We start from the raw sequence: 19,400 nt of genomic DNA on the forward strand, positions 1-19,400 counted from the left end.
TATCTTAATTTGCATGAAATTTTTATACTATTTACTGACCGAATTTACTCTTTTATTCCAACTACTACCAAAATGAAAGCTTAAACATGTACTCAAAATTAACAAGTCAATAGATAATCAACCAAACCAACAAAAATACCGTGGGTATTTGTGGGGTTTACCACGTTACATAGGTTCCTTTGTGTTTTCCATTACAAATTCAACAACCAATGTCACAATTCATATGGATCATACACGGGATAAAGGATGGTGACGAAATTCAACAATTAAAGGGTAAAGAAGGATGCTTAGGCTCATAATAGGTCATTATTACTTCATAGCTTCTTACAGTGTAACAAGGAACGTTTTTATCGTAATAGTGTTTTCTTTTTCTTCTTCCAGATATAATTGAATTTCTCATTCCAATATCATTGAATGGCTTTTCCAACTTAAACGTACATTTAACCAGAAAAATAACAATTGATTTGCACAATACGGTTGCATCATAATACATAAACTACTTCAACACGTGGGAAAACCTTCCACGGTAGAATTTAGGATAGATAGAGACTGCCTGCTGTCGGATTACAATATCTATCGCTTACAAAATGAATATAGTAGTAGCAAACTGAACATTCCAGTACATTTTCATCAAAAAAGAACTATGTAAATTCAATAAAACTAATCATTGTTCTCCGCACAATCAAATTTTGTATGGTTGTGAGTGTCAAATGCTCTATCCATTGTATATCTGCGGAATGTGTTCCGTTTATCTTCCTGTTCACAACATTTACATCACAGCGCTTAGAGCAGCGACAAACACAGATCCATTGACCAGCTTATTTTTTTGTAAAAAATATAAAGCTTAGCAAAGTATGCAAAAGCCGCGCGTTAAGGCAACATACATTAATTTTGCAAAACATACAATGACATCAGTAATCTCCTATCATGGCGGTTTTCATCTACGAATGTTAGCTGCTGGTACTGTTCTTGTCGACCTTCTGGTCTTTACCGTCCATCCTTTCACGAACTCCAATTGCACATTATAAAGTTGTTTGTAAAGCGACCACTATAGCCGTGAAATGAGTTGATTAAATTTATGCAGTCCCATTGTGTTCAAAACTTCCAATATTGGAAATATGGCGCATTTCGTATAATTTATATTATTTGTTTTAGCTAGAAGAACATACTTTAAATTTTGTTTCTCTACACATTCTGTTCCCTCGCGCAAAAAAGCATCTTAAAAGTGCTCACGTTATCGAGCACATTTTTTTTAGATCATTATCACCATCGTCGATGTCGAGGAGCCCCTCACTGGGTAGTTGCCGGCCATCCACTGTTGGTAAGTACGGTCCGTAATCGAGATCGCGCCGTTCATAAAACAATAGATAAGCCGTGCTGGGATCAATTTTTGGTCGCGTAGGTATTTCGCGGCATGAGCTATCGTTGTAGCAGAACCAGGACCCATTCGGGTTAGCTGCATAAGAGATATAATGTCCTCCATTAAGCATTCCCGAGTGACACTGCAAGAAAGAAGACTAGTTTGAGAACAATTTCGTAGAATTGCTTTTCACAAATGCACATACCACAGCGGCATATAACTGATATTTTAGCTCAAACGGATCGCATTCCGATTTTAGATGATGCTTGTGGAAATCGGTAAACTCCCCGTCTATTACTGGAGTTTTTGTTAGGCTCGTCGATACCAGTCGCTGTCGCCGAGTTGAATCACCACTTCGTATGGATGAGGTTTTCGTGCGAACGCTCGCTGAAACACTTTCATTGCCCTCCGAGAAGCTTCCGCTCATCGCCTCATTGCCTCCCGTACCACTCTGGCTCGACTGGCCTTCGATGGCTGGCGTGATAATACTGCTCCGTGCTATTGAATCCTGCTTATGCCATCGATTGTCTTTAGTGCCGTCTACTTCGTTCTCCTTCATTCCGTTGATTTGCAAAGAAGACAATGAAACCTCATCGCTTCCTTCCTCAATCATAGACATTTCACGATCAAACTCAACAAACTCTTCGTGACAATCACGATTACGTCCGTCTCCACGAGTTCCTGATGGTAAACCGTCTAACAAATCACGATGTCGTAAAATAGTTTCCTGCGGTACGGAAGCGAGGTAAGGAGTTGGATCGAAGTCTTCGTAAGGAAAGTTAACGACCTTTTGCGATTTCACCCATTTTCCGTTGACATAATTAAATCGCTTTAGATGGACGATCTGGCAAAAACATCGAACAAAACTCAATTAATCATAATCAACGTATTCATACAGTGCGTATAGTAGCATACCAAAATAGGAGGTAGTTTCCAGATCTGTAACTTTTTGGTAGCTGGCTTTTTTTGCTTGCAGTGTGAACAATGATACCATTGTTCAAGCTTTTCCTCTGAGGTAAATGCCCGTAGACAGTGGTCCAAATCCACGGGTTCTGTTTGTTGTTTTCGGCAGATATCCACGGACTCGTGTACTGTCCACAACTAGCAATAATAATTGTACAGTGTTATTTTAACACGTCATTAATAAACATTATGTGATTTTTATGATATGATTCATATGGTTCATGAACATTTTGTACTCCCATGTAAAAGTTTGTATGCAGCTTACCCGTTCACGTGTACTTTGGTAACGCAAATGAAGAGCAGTTGGATCCCAATCGATGGCAATTTGAATTGATCGTGCATTGATAAAGCTTTGCAGTAACGATATTGGAGTAGAAGAAGATGACGGCAATGCACCCATTGACGATGGCTGCTGCTGCTGCTGCTGCTGTTGCTGCGAAATCACCTGCTGGTGGTTTGTGTTACCATCGAGTGATGAACTACCCGACGAGTTGGCTGCGTACACTTTTCGTCGGAAGGTTGGTGTTTGTTCGCGCGATGATAAATTTGGGGTGGAAGTATTGCCTGTTAGAAAAAAAAACATAACATATGATACAGTTGACCCGCTTTTGATCACGTAAGGCGGTCAACGATGACGATAACACTTACTCAGGGAACTAGGCGCTGGACATATCAACCCCTGTAGCAGAGGCTCGTCATTGCATGGAATCTCACATCCACGGCAGAAACGTGACCAAGGACAAAGTGCACACATTCGACCACCGCTTGCAACCGCACGTAATGTGAAGGGGAAGTCATAACCTAAGCTATCATCACTAATTGCAAAAAACGGAAATGGAAGAAAATTTTCGAAAAAAGACAACAAACATAAAACAAATCAATCAATATGGCTCATATTTCGCTCAATGTTTGCGTACTTAACAACCAAAAATACTGCAGTCAATGACTTACCAGTCGGTAGCGTGGTTTGATTGATCGGGTGGTGTTGGCGGTAACGGGCTGAGTAAACGAGCCACTTGCAACCATACTGAACAGTATAGCTCCTTGTTGGTAACACCATCATAGCAGGGGATCAATAGTGGAATACCGAACAAGCCTGGCTTCGATTTATGATGCGACAGGAAGTACGTATCCTGCCGACTAAGCTTTCGATGTACTGCAATTAGATAGTTGGTTTTCTGCTGACTAAATGCAGCGCTCGCACTTCCATACGCCTGCGTTCGCTTGCTAATTGCACTCAAACTTATCGCATCGTTATGCTGATGATCGCCAAAAGGTAGCATATCTTCCCCCATGTAAACGTTATCGCAATCGTTACAATCGTAAGGGTGGTGGTGTACATGGTGTGGATTGGAGTCGTACAAACCATCACCATTGTTCCAACCATTGTCAGTACTGTTCAACAAATTAGTCCTTGATATCGTCTTGGATCGATTCGGCTCTTTCAATGGTTGCTGGGTAGCGGAAGATTTTGAATGCTGCTGATTGTTGATAACGCTTTTCGAATTCCCGTAACTATTGCTGTTGCCGCCGTACGCCGTTAACTCGCTGTACTGTCCGGGTCCATAAATGAATGTACTGTCTGGGCTAGCACTAACTTCAGCAATATGCTGCAAACAGGAGTACAATTGTACATTGATGTTAAATGCAGCACATGCAAATGATAATTCAACAATAACACAGCATCAAATGGTCATAATGTAGCGAATAACTTTTCGAACTGAGCTACTCAATCATAAATCATTATTATGAGCGTTCGGTATACACCGGCTTTTGAAATTTAATAAGAAACAAGTGTAATATGCCCCCTTAAATGTCTTCTCATGTGAGGATGGTTCAATAAGGAACTAACTACTTAGGACATTAATTCTGCATGTATTAGCCAACTACGCATACTCTCTACTTAGCTCGTAAGTGTGTGCATCTTCAAACTAAACCCCATACTATTTCATACGTTGTAGCATATAAGGTTCAATAGCATTAATCAATTTAATAGCATTAAAGAAATATATCGATATTTTAACTATACATTTAGCGCTGTACTAGCTGGTAGACTTATTTGTCTAGCAACCAACCACAATATAAAATGTTAATATTGTTATTAAAATAGACACGTGTTTTTACAAACTTATAAATAATTTTACACGCGATATATTTACATAAAAAAGGAACTTGTATTGTCTGCGAACTCACTTGCAAAATATCAGTACCATTTTCTCAGTAATTTGTATGACCGGGAGTGGAGTAAACTATTTTTACATACTTATGTTGCAGTGACTGACCACCAGTTTGCCATAAATATGCTTCAATTTCGCCCAATCACGACTGTTCAAATTAGTTTACTGTCGTAACAAATATTGATTTCTTCATCATCAATCAAACAGATATTTACAAAAAATAACAACTTATATTAATAATAATTCGTTAATGATTAGCGCCAAGGCGACGGTAAAAAAAAAACTATTGGTTTTAAGATTTACATCGAAACATATTGAATGTTGAAGCTCCTTTTTTAACCTTATGTAAATGCGTTCAAGCCTAATGAATACAAACACTAGAACATGTATTATTGAATATAAATATATTTACACAACCATACCTTGAAGCACAACATATTCGGGGGCATGCAGAGTGTGTTTCCAAAGCACCGGCTTACCTTCGACGTGGCCGAGCTCCTTCGATTAGCCATCGTCGTTCCATTCTCATTTTCGCCACCAGCGCCTCCTCCTCCTGCGCTGCCGTTGAATAGGATGCCATTGGCCAATACAGTGCCAGTACTGTCATGGCCCATGCGTCCTGTTGGGAGAACCGGTTTACGCCCGTTAATGGCCATTGTATCCTCAGTGATGGCTGTCGAGGAGGAGGACGACGATGTTGAGGAGATCGTTGTGTTGATCGAACTGGTTGTAAGCTGGTGTGGGTCTAATGATGGTAGTAGAAGAGCTGGGTTGCAGTACGGTACGGTTTGGTTGGTATGATTGAGTATGAAAGGATCAGCCCCCGTAAACAAATTGTAGATATGATGCACAAATTGATGAATGCCACGGCACAAATGATGACAGGATTGATTTGTTTAGAGAGAGAAATGAAAAGTGAAAAGAACACACAGATGAAGAGGGAATGGTGGTTATAGGTTTTTGCATGCCACAAAAATCACGGTTAACATCAACATTCAATGATTTTGAGAGCAAAACAAAATGGAATAAGGAAAATGATTATTGAAATGTGAAACAAAAAATAAGAAAAAAAAAACAACACAATTAATAAACAAATGGAGAAAAAACACCTTTTAAACAAATTAAAGTGAATGAATACGTTTTAACCAATGAATAATTTCCACGATTTTCATGTTGAAACACGGATTGGAAATCGTTAAGCTTTAGACACGGTAAAGAAAGCATGCACGAATTCCGCGGTTATGGATGACTGTGAATCAGCCTTCAATCAATCACCAAATAATAAACGTATATCACACACACATCATGACCATATTTTTTTTGCTGTGTACCTTGATTCCGCTGAATATCCTTGAGTCCTTTTTCGATGTTAATCCCAAGCTCGGATCCCGCTCTAGATCGGAGCACACTATCTATTTTTGGCAGCTCATACACATATAACTCGCAAGCAGTACTCGGCTTTATCCGATGTTCGTTTGCAAGCACAAAACGGATTTGCGAGTTGGACAGCTCACATATCAACATTTGATCCGGTTCGAGGCCACACATTTCACACAGATTTTTCTTAAGATCCCAATACTTAGAATCGGAGTTCATTCGCAGACCATACTTTATAGGCACGGACCCGTCTAACAACATAACTAAATGAAACAAGATGCGTAATCAGTCAAGGCAAGATTAAGTCACAATTAAAGCGTTATACTCACCAAGAACTTCGCAATAAGTATAGTTTTCAACCGGCAGTGGAAGGCTCAATAAACTAAAAGGATCAAATCGCACCGAATCCCGTCCACAACCTTGGCAGGTCACTTTTGATTTTAGCTGCCCGTAAAACAGATCCACGATTATGCTTTGGTTGCGAGCATGATGTTGGCTCCACGCTTCCGTCGCTACGATCACGTCCGAGCGCCCGTCTGAATCCTTCAACTCCGTGTAAGGTTTCTCCATTACTCGATTCAGATCCTCATGAAGCGAATCGAGTAGCCAATCGAGCAATTCCTGCGAATCGTGTTGTCCTCCGCCTGAGAACTGAGGTGCGTGTTTGGTGACACAGAATCGCAGTTTTAAGGGAGCGATAGACCGGGTGGAAGCTGTCCAAACGTCCCGCAACAGCTCTGCGTACCGAAGGACAAGCTGCCCTTTCGTACCTAGCTTGTTCGTCGTATTCAGCTCATACATATGCATCTTTTTTATAAAGTATTGTGTGAGCGGCTGTGTGTTAAACAGAACTTGAAGAGCAGCATTCATGAAGCAGGTGTTCCCTAAATTGTGTAGCCCTGTGGCACCAGGAGGATGTTGGGATTGAATTGATGAAACCGTCCCACGTCGCTCCGTACTTGTGCCTCCGGAACCGTGTGTAAGCGCCAACGAACCAAGCTCCTCGGGCCAGGTAAGATCCTTGTTACGAATTTCGAGCAGGATCTGATCGTTGTCGGCTATGGACAGCTCATGTAATGTCAAATGATCTTCTTCCAGCAAATATGGAAATTCACTGATGCCTGTCGGGGTAGGCACAAGGTGCCATAGGCGAATATCTTCGGATTTTAACTTTAGTCTTTGGCATAGAAACTCGGCCACTTGTTTCACCGTTGCCAGCCGACTAAATGCGGCCGTGTATGCGAGATATTTCTTTGGAGGTTGCAACACCGTTGGCACGGATGACACTGTGGATGAGTAATTGCCGGTTGTAAGTGCACCATACCCTCCAGACATGCTGGCCCAAGCACTACTCCCAGCTATCTGCCCATGATGTTGCTGATGCTGAGCCGGTACACTCTGGTGACGCAATATCCTCAAATTGAGCGGATACAGTTCCAACTCAACGTCTCCATTGCTGTGCGGTTGAATTACTTGTCTCGGCAATGGCAAAGGACCTCCGTACCACTGAGCTAATGCTTTCCAAAGCGAGTCCGGCACCAGTTCGAAGTCACGATGTTGCACCAGTGTCAGATCTCGTTTCAACCGACCACCCTCTCCTGTGAGCGTTGGAATTGGTTTATAAATATGTGGTGCTATGAGACAGTTGTTATCGATCGTTCCCGGTGCACTGCCTGAATGACGACCGTACGAAATTCCGCTACTGCCTGAACCCAAACTAGATGAATCGCCCGTTCCCAAGAGATCACCCATGCTTTCTGTTGAGTTCGACGTAAAACTTTCATCACAGATCATTGCTTCATCTACTGTTCCACTACTATTCGTACCGGTGCCTCCGTTGGTTACCGTAAATGGAGCACCCGTGCCAATATTAGTACGATTGTTTGCATAACTTGCCCCAGTCGTCTTACAGTAAACGCACGATAAACTAGGAGATGCCATTTGTGTATACTGCGTCCAATGTTGCCACCAGTCCGATGAAATTAGGTACCAGAACTGCCCAACCTTGTATCCTCGACGAACTTCTCTGGACAACCATCCGCGCACTATGTCTCCTTCTAGATGCCGACATTGTGGGCGCAACCCCAATACGATATGACATACTTCGAACAGCAGGTCCAGAAACGGTTGTACAAGATTAGAATTGCTTTCAATACTCCAGATCAGAAAGTCTTCTTGAGAAAATCTAAATTCCGGGACATCCGATACACTCACAGTCGCATCAGCCATTGGTTCTTTTCTTTGTAATTTTTCGCCATTTTCGCTCCTTCTCGATGAATCTGATGAACGATGATACAATTCTGCGAGAACCTTGTCAGCACCTAGATTTTTATAGGTACTAGCGTTTGCTTCACGAGCTACCGAAAGCAGTATATCAACCATTTGCCGTATTTCTACAAAACTTAGCGTTCCATCGCGATCGATGTCGAATACTTTAAAGCAAAACTTGCTGCGCTCCACGCTGGGTCCTCTGCAAGCGGCACTGACACCGCAACATAGCTCTTTGAAATCGATGTGACCATCGTGATTTTCGTCAAATGCGACAAAAACCCCTCCTAGAGCAGCCTTTGGAACAGGTGGGCTAATCAAAGGGCCGAGGGATTCCAAGTCCAACTGTCCTGTGACGGCGGCTCCCTTCAGAAGCCAAAATACCTTTTCAAGGTCGCCTATATCTTGCTCTTCGAGATGGGTTACACCTGCTAAACTTTGATAGAAAGTGGGAGTTTCAAGCTCAGAGCTGAGATTAACACACGCGTCTTGTAGCAGCCATTTGGATAAGGCGGTTGCTCCTCGGTTCATCTGGATCCATGATTTGAACTGCTCGAATGTGACTCGATCGTTCTGCCCGAACAATGAAACCTGAAACCGACTCCATTGCAGCTGCTGATGGTGAGTTTGCCTATTCCCTCCCGATTGGCTATTAATAGTATTATTATTATTATTGCTACAGTTGGTAGTGTTGTTGCTGTTGGTGGTATTGCTTTGGTAGGTCGATTCAATTTGTATGGCTTTTTGGAATTCCTGTTTGAGTATATGTGAACCAGACTCGTTGCAGTATAGAGTCCAGAGAAATCTAAAAAGGCATATAGAAACAATTGAAATATTAAAGAACTCGTTTGGTATGTAGATGTAATCTTCAGATCTAATCAAGCCTATCGAACTAATGAAATTCTAACTAACATGATCTCTACTGAGCTTCCAATGTAGACAGGACTAACTAGCAGGCAACGTACAAATTTCAAGCCATGGAAAGCATTAACAAGGCAGCCCTCATCGTACATCGGTTGTTGAGCCATTTAGGAAGGAGAACTAACATCAGAATTGAACAGATCATGAAATGATCTGCAGCTCATTTTGGATAACTTTGGAAATCTATCACAGTTCAATATTTCCAAAATCCTCATTGATTGTTGCTTAGCAATTTCCTTTTTCTTGTTTGCAAATGCGGCAAATCGAAATAATTGCGTTGCGTTAAATTTCATTATCAACGATTAAAGACAAAGCATGATAGCGGTCTGTACAAAATGATGATACCGAACGATGCAAACAAATATTGATAGCGAACGAGTATAAATAAACCGCTCTGCTACCTATATGTAAAAGAATATGCCACGCGAAAGTAAAGCGAGATATATACGATAATAATAAATAAAGAAATGAAAAGTAGATGTGAAGCAACTATGGGCGTATGGTACAGTCAACGGATATCTTTGATATACAACCCAAACTAATCTATATTGGACCAGTACTTATAGAAATGAATAATGGATAATGAACTATGATCATCATCTTTCAGATAGCTAATAGTTGAACCTAAGGAATGAGACATCGCGAAATATGAAAACGAATGTGTAAATACGATATTTTCTATTGCAGTACACGATAAAGCACTGCAATGTAAAATAAAACACGTTAATGTAAAAACCTTAATTATGACGACAAAAATCCATTCTGCAGAAAAAAAAAGACTTATGGTTCTTACTTTATTTTCTCATCTTGTGTTCCTTTTGTAAGCAACACAAGGCCACATAGGAGCTCTTTGAAGGCGATACCCTTGGACGTACCGCCGCATGCCGTGTAAAGCCAATCTGCGACTACAGAAGGTACGCCATCGCCTAAGACATCCTGCATGAAGGCACATTTGCTTAACACTGATCCGCTCGTTCCTGCAGATCGCTTAAACGCATCTTTAATTCGCCGTAGCTCAGAGTCGGTTACTGTAAAAAAATCAACAAAAAATTTAGATGGAATTAATTGTGCTATTCTTACGAGACCGATGGATTATATGATTCAAATATATCAATGATAGCAAAAATAATACATCAGTTGTCGATTCGTGGAAAGATATTATAAAGTGCCTAATTCTTAACGGCAAAATATGAACCAAATAAGTTCATGTGCAAATGAATATTAACTAAAAAAATCGTAACAACGCACGCTAATCAATCGCCGAAACGGGTTTAAACTTTAACAAAAATGAAGCGATAAAACGTTATCAGCATGAAAAAGATCCGGAGAAGTATAAAAAAGCGTATTTCATTCACATACGAACACAAATTACATTGAAACGGCAGTTCCGCATGCGATCTAAGGAGGAAAACATTAGCTAATTGTCATTCTCCTTTTGTCAGACTACTATAGGCCACGATTGGTACCTCGGTACTATGGCCGGTCGGTTCTCGTAACCATTCAAAATTGTTACACTCATGCATGTTACTCGCTTCAAGGGTCATAATAAAAAAAACAAGTGTGCATCATTTCTTTTGATTTTAAATTTATTGTATGAGTTGTGATTCGTAAAGAATCTCACATTAATTTAGATAGTGTGCAAGTTTGATTCTTCTATGGTTTAATATAATGGTTTAATTTAAAAATACTTTTGTTTAAAATCGTTGTCTTGCAGACAATGTACTGACTCGAATGCTGAATGTACCTTAGTTAGACAGATTAATGGTGGAAAAAACTATCTACATTATTAACACAAATCAGCGTAACCCATTACATGTTTATTTCCAACATTATTTGTCACGTATGTAATGAACACCGTAAGCTGTGTATGAGCATTATACCAAAATATTTTAGATAGAGTTTTGTGGTATCCTATGAACAATTCATAACATCTAGAATCATTTATCTGATTATAGAATCGCGAAGAACAATCATAATAAATTATGTCCTCATAACAAAGTATACACTCTCACAGTTTAAAGCAAGGAGTACTACATTCAACTCTATCGCTGACGTTAGACGTCGGCGTTTGCGGCAATCCACCCGTCTACAAAAAGTTACTTTAACTACAGAGAGAACAGAGTAGGACAAAAAATGTATATAAATGCTGGGACGCGAGAATGGTTGCGAAGCGAGGGACGGTGGCGCCGATTTTCTTCCTCGCATAGCCCATTCCCGCTCTTCAGTTTCGTGGCCAACACATTCCCAATGATGTTTGCTAATTAGCTTTCATACGCGACGGAGATGATAGTGGTGAACGTGCAATTTCGACGCAACTCACCGTCCTCATCGCCGTCATCGCGAGTAACTTGTTCAGAATGCACCAGGCGTCCAATCGAGTATGGACGGAAAATAAAAAAAACGCAAAATACTGCAGGTGTGCATCATGCTACAATACAGCGTCCAGTTGGCATAGAGATACGGTTTCAAGAACGTTGTAAAATCAGCCTACTCGCTGTAGTACGTGTACTTACCTCGTTTCACAGCCTCCTCGTAGCTAATGCATGATGGCTTTGAATCCTTAGCTCCCATCGTTGTTCAGGCGATTATGTTGGTCCAGATCGACACGTATTTGTATAAGACAGTACGTTATCGGTACGCAGGACAATTACCCGAAATGATACAGTGGTTCACGAGCTAATCCATTCATGCAGGTTTTCATGGTCAGCATTCCGCACTCGGTGGTGTTGACTGCTGGCAAGGTAGGTGGTTCTACAGTAAACGCGGCGGCAGTCTATCCAAGAACAAATCGACGCACTATCAAAATGGTAACACAATGTTTTCTCTCTCTAGCGATTCATTAACGCACATGCTAAATTGATTCTCGGAAAATCGAAACACTACAAAAATATGAACGTTTAGTTTTGGTTGTATACTGCCGCATTTTCTATTCTTTTACTCTGTTGTAATTAGTTTTTTTTGTCTAAGAGCGTCTCGGTGAAAAAACGGCTATTGCGTTGAGGTTTTTACAGTAAAAGCACCACGATAGTCAACCACGACGATTTCATTGCGTCACACTTTCTTTGACTCTGTATGTACCAGTTTTTTAACACTGCAGCTCGACACTTAAACGAACACTCTTTACTGCAGAGCCCCCGTTTCTCACAAGGAAAACCGATGGGGTTTAACATACGAGGCGAAAATTTTGCTCCGTCGGCGTACTTTAGCTCGCGCAGCCCATGTTTTGTACACTGCCTATTAACGTACATACGAGCAGGCATCAGGGGGTAACTGCATACGCACACCCCCTCGAGTGTATCTGTTAACTGACACTACAGATACTACCTACCCTTACTTTCGCGAGCGTTATCTTCGATTGGAGTGCGCACTTTAGCCTTTTTTTATTCGCATTTTCTCGCTTTTAACATTACGGTCTTCCAACTCTCCTCACTGAATCTGAATCTATGTTGCAAGTCACGACACAATATTCGTACCAGCTAATTTTTAATACTTAGAGCCAGTGGGGTGTATCCAATGGTAAATATTTTCCATCGTAATGTAACACCCCACCACTTCCAAGCTGTTCCACGCACAAACTGGTCAGTGGAAAAACCACCGAGAAGAGCGAGAAAGCGAGCGTTCCCCGGACAACTGGACAAATCTAATGCGACAAACCGTCGTAATGTGATAGATAACCACCAGAACCCTGCAACCCCCATTACAGCACTTCCACCCTTCTTTGTTTGCAACACTACGGAAGCGATCTTGTTTGCATGCAGAATGCCTTTGCACCTTTTGCTTCCCAACTTTGCATTTCAGAATGAAATACCCACACTATTCGATGAAACACGCCAAAATTACAACGAATTTACAGCAAAAACGCTCGCCAACCCCAAGTGCTTCACACAACAACTAAATCTGGAGGGCTGAAGAACTGAACTGAGTATAAAACAAATTCGCTCGATGACAACGAATTTGACGGCTAAATGACGTCAACAAAATATTTGCTTTGCCGATTGCATTTATTCACGCGCTCATACGTTCCATCCCCACAGCTAGCTACACTACACTTTCTTTGGTTGTGCACGAAAAGATTCACAAAAATACTAACGTTCTTTATCTAACTACGTAATTTCGATGCGAGCGTTCGATCATAATTTACCTAAGTCCGTATAGTACAAACACAATGTAAACAATTCATCAAGAATGGTTTGCCCATCACTCGCCAAAACACATGATAACTGTGAGAGTTATTGAGCTACTTCGTCCATATGATATCTGTCAAATCTAATTGCTCATTTTTCGTTCAACATGATTTTGAACTGGTCGTTTAACATTTTCAAAAAACAGTATTGATAAAACAAATCTTTACGCCAGCAGAATATAGAATATATGATATGTTAAATTTAATCATTTATCTCATTATCAGTATTTGATGGTAGCATGTGCGAGCTATAAAAAAAACAAAATTGGTTCCGTCTAGCTGTGCCTTTGGCGCACTGACACAAGAGTTTGACGTTTTCTTTGCGTGCGTGATTGAAACAAAAACCAACAGCAACATCAGCAGCTACGTCGAAGTCTATTCCTCATTTCCCGTTTTCTTTTTTCGTTGTTACGCCTGGGAGAAAACGTAAAGAATAGTGTATCGAGTGATAAGCAAGTTGTTCTTCAGCAAAACCTGCTTCCAACAATTCCTAAGCGCATCAGCGTTCTCCGATCGTAGCAATCACCCTGTTTGCGTCGATTGCGCGACTCATCCACTATTAGCAGGTTTTCATCGTTGGAATTACATTGCATACGCGAATTGAAGGAACGGGCATCAGCAACACAACCACGGCCGTCTCTCTCGCTCTCGTTGGGGGGCACTAAATTGTTCCGATCGACCGCCGAGGACAAGAAGTTCTGACGAGACTAGTCTATTGTATGTGAATTGGTTCTAGAGCGTGTAAAAGTGTCGATTGAAGAACCCTATTTGCCGGCCGGGACTGCACGTCTTTGAAACTCGCGAAAAATCACTCCTCGGCTGAGTCGCCGTACGGGCTTTTGACAGATCAGAAAGCAACTCGACGACTCAGCTCACCAGCCCAAGGGCCGATTAAACAGCCAAGCACTTGAGATGGCGAAAACGTACGACTATCTGTTCAAACTTTTACTCATAGGCGATTCCGGCGTTGGCAAAACCTGCATACTGTTCCGCTTTTCGGAGGATGCCTTCAATACCACATTCATCAGTACGATAGGTGAGTAATAAACATGATTGTGGTGGCCTTGTACGATGTGTCTTTGATACTGTCGACACGGTCAGACGGGCGAGATTTAATAATGCGACCACAGACATAAAGAAACTGGTCTTATTGTCAGTAACACTGTAGCTACGACGACACCTGTCGTCATAGCAAGGTGGCGAAGCTTCCTTCTTCCACATCGCTTCGTATGCTATGCTGTCGTGCAACTTTGTGGAGTAAAGTTAACAAACCAAAGTGAAAATTGCATAAAAACCCCGCTTAAGATGGGCGAGGTCTTTTTCGGTCACTGGGATGTTCTGCTAGTGCTGCGTTGATGGAATTATCAAACACTTCTGATGAATCGCGCTCACATGTATTTTCTATGATATAAGACCAAGTGTGCAGGGCACCTGATAAGCATATGTATTCCACTGACCATGATGAGTAAACGGCATTGGGTAGAGCAGGAACAAGCATAGCCATTGTTGATAAGCTTGCAGACTCTGGATATGAGATTATCAGAAAACACATTTGTTTTACAAAACTATTTCCAAAATAGTCAATGATTAATGAACTTATTTTTGTTTGCAGTTGCCTTTAAACTATCTGAAGTCTACTTTTATTATCTACAACGTTTTGATCATGCAAATAAATAATTCTTTGTGCGCTAAGTTATCATGACTGAGTACAATCACCATAATGCCATTTATTTATAAAAATAAAAATATTTTAATTTTCATTAATGAATCTTAACATGAAACTGCAAAGCAATATGATGTTATACTTATAAAAAAATTGTTCTTTATTTGATTTTTTTCAATGCTTTCGATACCATTGATCCTGCATGCATTTGCTATTACGATCAACAGAAGCGCGAATGCAGAATGTTGCCTTCGCCAAACTGTATACCAGCTGACTAGTCCAAATATTTGCTTTCTACAGGATATATAAGAATGCACTGCTAAATTCGAAACAATCCAAATAGAGCGAGAAGAAGATAAAAATATCTTAGCGGCACCGTGCTGCGCCACACGAGCACTCGTAGTACTATTGGAATACCGAACCATTTGAGGAACGATATTTGGTGTGTCATTGAAGCAAGAAGATAGCACTTTCTTTTTATTTTATTTTTTTTTTTTTCAAAATTTAAAAGCTTTCGTCTGCTTTCTTAATATTGGTATAACAAGCCAAATGATTTCAAATAAAATTAAAAGAAAATTATGCTTTTCGTTAATCCTGAGAACGGAATTTATGTTAATAGGGAGGACGGTTACGACTTCAAAGAATAATTTAAATTCCTTCTGCTTGATTTTTCTCTTTACGATAAAAAAATAATTCCATATTTTTTCTTTGATCTTCAGGCATTGATTTCAAAATAAGAACCATCGATTTGGACGGCAAAAAAATCAAGCTTCAAATTTGGTAAACACGCGTTGTATCTAGATGGAACGAAAGATCTAAATAACAATCTTCAATTTTTTTCTACGCTTCCGCAGGGACACAGCCGGTCAGGAACGTTTTCGTACGATTACAACCGCCTATTACCGAGGCGCTATGGGTATCATGCTGGTATACGACATTACACAAGAAAAATCCTTCGAAAATATCAAAAACTGGATCCGGAACATCGAAGAGAATGCAGCAGCCGACGTAGAAAAGATGCTGCTTGGCAATAAGTGTGAGCTGAACGAAAAAAGACAGGTATAAAATTTGCTTTATACCTTTGTACATTTTGTAACATGAAGATTATTACTGTATCTTAGGTTACCAGAGTCCGAGGTGAACAGCTAGCTGTAGAATATGGAATAAAGTTTATGGAAACTTCAGCCAAGGCAAGCATCAACGTTGACGACGCATTTTTTACGCTTGCCCGTGACATTAAATGTAAAATGGAGAAACGAATGGTAAGCTGTTTAACTGTTCACGTTATTAAATTTACAAATTCACATTTTCGTTATCGTTTCGATTGTAGGAAGCTAATAACCCGCCGAAAGGTGGACATCAGCTCAAGCCACAAGTTGAACCACGGAAGGCACCGAGTTGGTTATCGAAGTGCAATCTGTTTTGACCTTGTAATAGTCCTATTAATAATTATTACTTTTTATATAACACTCTAAATAATAATTATCATTATTATTTAAAAAGTATGTAAACGGATAAGGTCGAGAATACGCAACACAACTATCATCACCGTATGTCACATTTAGGAGGATGTCTCAACATTTCATGTCAGAAAAGAATGCGTTTCACACACGTAACGATGGTCACGGATCATTCAAACTGTGAAAAAGAAATCATTTCATTTATTTCTAACATAATTGCGGATGATTTGTAATTCTGTTAGAAATAACATTATGCTCGCTCTAAAGATTCCCACATGCAAGAAGCTATCAAACGGAGCAATAAAAGAGCAAATGAATCAATTTGATGAAAAAAATATCGAGTAAAGAAAATCGTTGATATTTTGAACGTCTGCAGTATCTTGGTTTTAAATCCGGAGTAATGGAGATTTTGATTCGAGCAAAAATGTCGAAACGAATTATTGGCTAGACCTTGGTTTCCTAAATTTAGAGTAGCAGATTTATCTGCAATCAATAAGAATAAATGGCACATGGGAACTATCATTTCAAGCATTCTGAATATGCAGTTAAACTACAAATTAAAACTTTATAGTTCAAGTAAAAGTACATATTCGATTTTTTTACATGTTTTGCTTCTAATCAACGTGTATTCCTTCCAGCATATAATTCTTTTTCACTCCTCAATATTATTTTAACAAAAGCGTGGAGGAAGGGTTTCCAAAGCAATAACAACGCCATCTCATGAAACATGTTAGATAAGTACTCAAACCAATACCATCATTCCATCAGCAACATAGTTGATATTGTTTTGTCGGGCATAGTTTTCGACCAAGTCGGTGAATCATAAATTTAAATTTCGTTTCTAACTCTGAACGGTTTGAGCGTTGTCTAATACTGTATTCCTTCGGAAGCAGAATAACAGCACGTACATATATTCTTTTTCTCTACCCTAGTGCCAGGAAAACTGACTAGCGTGTTATATGCATTACACTGCTGTTCTTCATAAAACTGCTGCATTGGGCGTTTTCTGAAATGTAACTGTGGTAATCATTGACCTATTTAAACAGTTTATCTCTTTTTAAAAAGGAAAAACGACTTCCTTTATTTGTATTGGTTGTATTATTGTCAATTTACATCATTTTTTTCTACGACTGTGCGAACCCTCTACGCTGGTAGTCTTTTTGAAACGAACAACATAATGGGGAATTTGTGGGATGAATGATGTAAAATTAAATAAAAGAATTAAAAGTACGAGAAAAGTTTTGTTTTTAAGTTAACTAAATATGTTTGAGAAACATTTTCTGCACGGCACACTAAACCACATTCTCTAGCTCTAGTACTAGCATCGGGCATTTGTTTAAAAATGAGTCTATAGTCGACGCAAACACTCAGCTGTGATTTTTTTCCCTAACACCATGCTACTTTCTTTTTACCAAATCGAGGCACATTTAACCCGTTTGAACCATTTTGAGTGCTATTTTGTTGCTCGATGTGTAGTCGATTTACGGGTAGGTTTAAATCATCGCACGTGGCAAACGGAAATATACTGTTGAATGTGTTATTACGTTGCGAGCTTAGTGACGTCGATAATCGTCGTTCTATTTGGACTTCATTAGTGTTTGCTTTACTCTGTTGCTTTTTTATGTCGTGTTCGCGAAAAACAAGCATATCCTTCAACTGACTGTTATTTGCTGAAGTAACGTACTCATCGCGTGATTTGCCTGACATGAGTTCCTTAAGCCTGTGACTTGCTCCTTCAATGGCTTTGATATGTTGTTCTCGAACCTCGATCAGTTCTCGTTGCCGTTGAGTGCATTCAACAAGTTTTGTCTCAAAATCTATTAACCGATCTTCTAACAAACATCTCAGCTGTTGCTCGCGAATAGTCGCTTCACTGTTCCACTTGTCTTCGCATTTTGTCAGATTGTGCTTCGCTTCCGATTCGTACATATTTTCGATCATCATCTGTTGCTCTACCTCTAGTTCATATTGTAGCTGAAACTTTCGTCGCAAATACTCTATCCCTTCTGTACTCTCGGCAGCTGCCGTACTATCAATTGCAATTCGTTGGAGCAGCTGAATGTCGTGTAGCAAATCATTACGAATCGCTTCTGATCGTTCACGTAGCAGCATTTTGATACGCCTTAAGTTATGCATCGCTACCACACGATCGCGCCGCTGGTCGTTGTACACACGGAGCTGCTCTAGTTCGGTGACCATTTCTTCCTTTTTAGTTTTCAATCGTGCCTCATACATCTTCTGCTCGTTAGCTTCTTTTTCACGTTGTTTCAGTTCTACCATATGCATCTCCTGCAAGCTGCGCAATTCCTTCATTTCATGCTCACGCATGCGACTTTTTTCCAAAAGCACCTCATCTCTGCGTCGTACTTCTTCGTGTAACTTTAACTCACGTTCTTCTCGATCTCGTCGATCTTTCTCATCTTGCAACTGCATCTCTACTTGTCGATCGATCCAATTTAATTTCGCCATTGCTTGATGGCTTGTTTTCGAGTCCAGTATAACAGCATCACGATCATAACCTAAGCGCCATTTACTATACAAATTTGCCTCGAGGTCCATTCGCTTTTTGTTGTGTTCAGTGCTCTGTAGCCGGGAACGAATACCTTCCAAAATTTCTGTTGATAACGTTTTCGATTTCGGACGGGAAATAGCTGTCGAAATACGACGAACATTTAAAAAAGATCTCAATCACAGCCAAATAGATACTTGAAACATACCTTCCATCTCCCTTTGAAGCTGTTCGTTTTCCTTTTGCAGCAATTCTTTGAGCCGGTTCCGTTTCGCAACCAGTGCTTCCTGCTTTATCTTTTCATTTTCACGCTTCCTGCAGGCTGCTTCAGCTTCCCGGTAATACTGCGGTGTTGTCCATGACTCGTACCGGCTTGTGATACGTCCCCACTGGTCGTAGTATCGTTCAACAGCGGCCGACTTTTGATACTTGATCTGTTCAGCTTCACGACGTTTTACCAACGCCGCTTGTAACTTTGCGCCACGCATTCTGCAAATGTAATGATTGCTTAAATGAAAT

The 19,400-nt window shown here is 40.3% G+C and overlaps 3 protein-coding genes across 3 annotated transcripts; 1 reads left to right on the plus strand and 2 right to left on the minus strand.

Annotated features, from left to right (window-relative positions):
- Nucleotides 1-37: 37 nt before the first annotated feature.
- On the minus strand, nucleotides 38-11,637 carry LOC128722021 (ubiquitin carboxyl-terminal hydrolase 32). The gene is made up of 12 exons (XM_053815832.1): nucleotides 11,580-11,637; nucleotides 9,860-10,094; nucleotides 6,207-8,950; nucleotides 5,832-6,140; nucleotides 4,923-5,266; nucleotides 3,275-3,933; nucleotides 2,972-3,138; nucleotides 2,769-2,887; nucleotides 2,589-2,738; nucleotides 2,276-2,461; nucleotides 1,566-2,204; nucleotides 38-1,502 (listed from the first exon to the last, which is right to left on the minus strand). Exons 1-12 carry the CDS (start codon nucleotides 11,635-11,637, stop codon nucleotides 1,230-1,232), a joined length of 5,883 nt encoding a protein of 1,960 aa, XP_053671807.1. The 3' UTR covers nucleotides 38-1,229.
- A 2,462-nt stretch (nucleotides 11,638-14,099) lies between these two features.
- LOC128721118 (ras-related protein Rab-8A) lies at nucleotides 14,100-17,604 on the plus strand. Its single transcript, XM_053814841.1, has 5 exons — nucleotides 14,100-14,285; nucleotides 15,632-15,692; nucleotides 15,767-15,971; nucleotides 16,034-16,174; nucleotides 16,243-17,604. Exons 1-5 carry the CDS (start codon nucleotides 14,162-14,164, stop codon nucleotides 16,336-16,338), a joined length of 627 nt encoding a protein of 208 aa, XP_053670816.1. The 5' UTR covers nucleotides 14,100-14,161; the 3' UTR covers nucleotides 16,339-17,604.
- Nucleotides 17,605-17,660: 56 nt separating this feature from the next.
- On the minus strand, nucleotides 17,661-19,369 carry LOC128720932 (trichoplein keratin filament-binding protein). Its single transcript, XM_053814633.1, has 2 exons — nucleotides 19,090-19,369; nucleotides 17,661-19,023 (listed from the first exon to the last, which is right to left on the minus strand). The coding sequence occupies exons 1-2, from the start codon at nucleotides 19,367-19,369 to the stop codon at nucleotides 17,759-17,761; spliced, it is 1,545 nt and encodes a 514-aa protein (XP_053670608.1). The 3' UTR covers nucleotides 17,661-17,758.
- Between the last annotated feature and the right edge of the window lie 31 nt (nucleotides 19,370-19,400).

Source organism: Anopheles nili, chromosome 2, assembly GCF_943737925.1.
Source record: "Anopheles nili chromosome 2, idAnoNiliSN_F5_01, whole genome shotgun sequence".
NCBI classification, from domain to species: domain Eukaryota; kingdom Metazoa; phylum Arthropoda; class Insecta; order Diptera; family Culicidae; genus Anopheles; species Anopheles nili.

Excerpts from the sequence above, each read along its gene's own strand:
- LOC128722021 (XM_053815832.1), bottom strand. The coding sequence starts at position 11,637 with ATGGGAGCTAAGGATTCAAAGCCATCATGCATTAGCTACGAGGAGGCT. Across the intron at positions 5,267-5,831 it reads GGATATTCAGCGGAATCAAG|CTCTTCTACTACCATCATTA; the intron begins GTACACAGCAAA and ends ACTGCAACCCAG. Across the intron at positions 3,934-4,922 it reads CGAATATGTTGTGCTTCAAG|CATATTGCTGAAGTTAGTGC; the intron begins GTATGGTTGTGT and ends TCCTGTTTGCAG.
- LOC128721118 (XM_053814841.1), top strand. The coding sequence starts at position 14,162 with ATGGCGAAAACGTACGACTATCTGTTCAAACTTTTACTCATAGGCGAT. Across the intron at positions 15,693-15,766 it reads AAAATCAAGCTTCAAATTTG|GGACACAGCCGGTCAGGAAC; the intron begins GTAAACACGCGT and ends ACGCTTCCGCAG. Across the intron at positions 16,175-16,242 it reads GTAAAATGGAGAAACGAATG|GAAGCTAATAACCCGCCGAA; the intron begins GTAAGCTGTTTA and ends TTTCGATTGTAG.
- LOC128720932 (XM_053814633.1), bottom strand. The coding sequence starts at position 19,369 with ATGCGTGGCGCAAAGTTACAAGCGGCGTTGGTAAAACGTCGTGAAGCT. Across the intron at positions 19,024-19,089 it reads GCTTCAAAGGGAGATGGAAG|CTATTTCCCGTCCGAAATCG; the intron begins GTATGTTTCAAG and ends GTATTTCGACAG.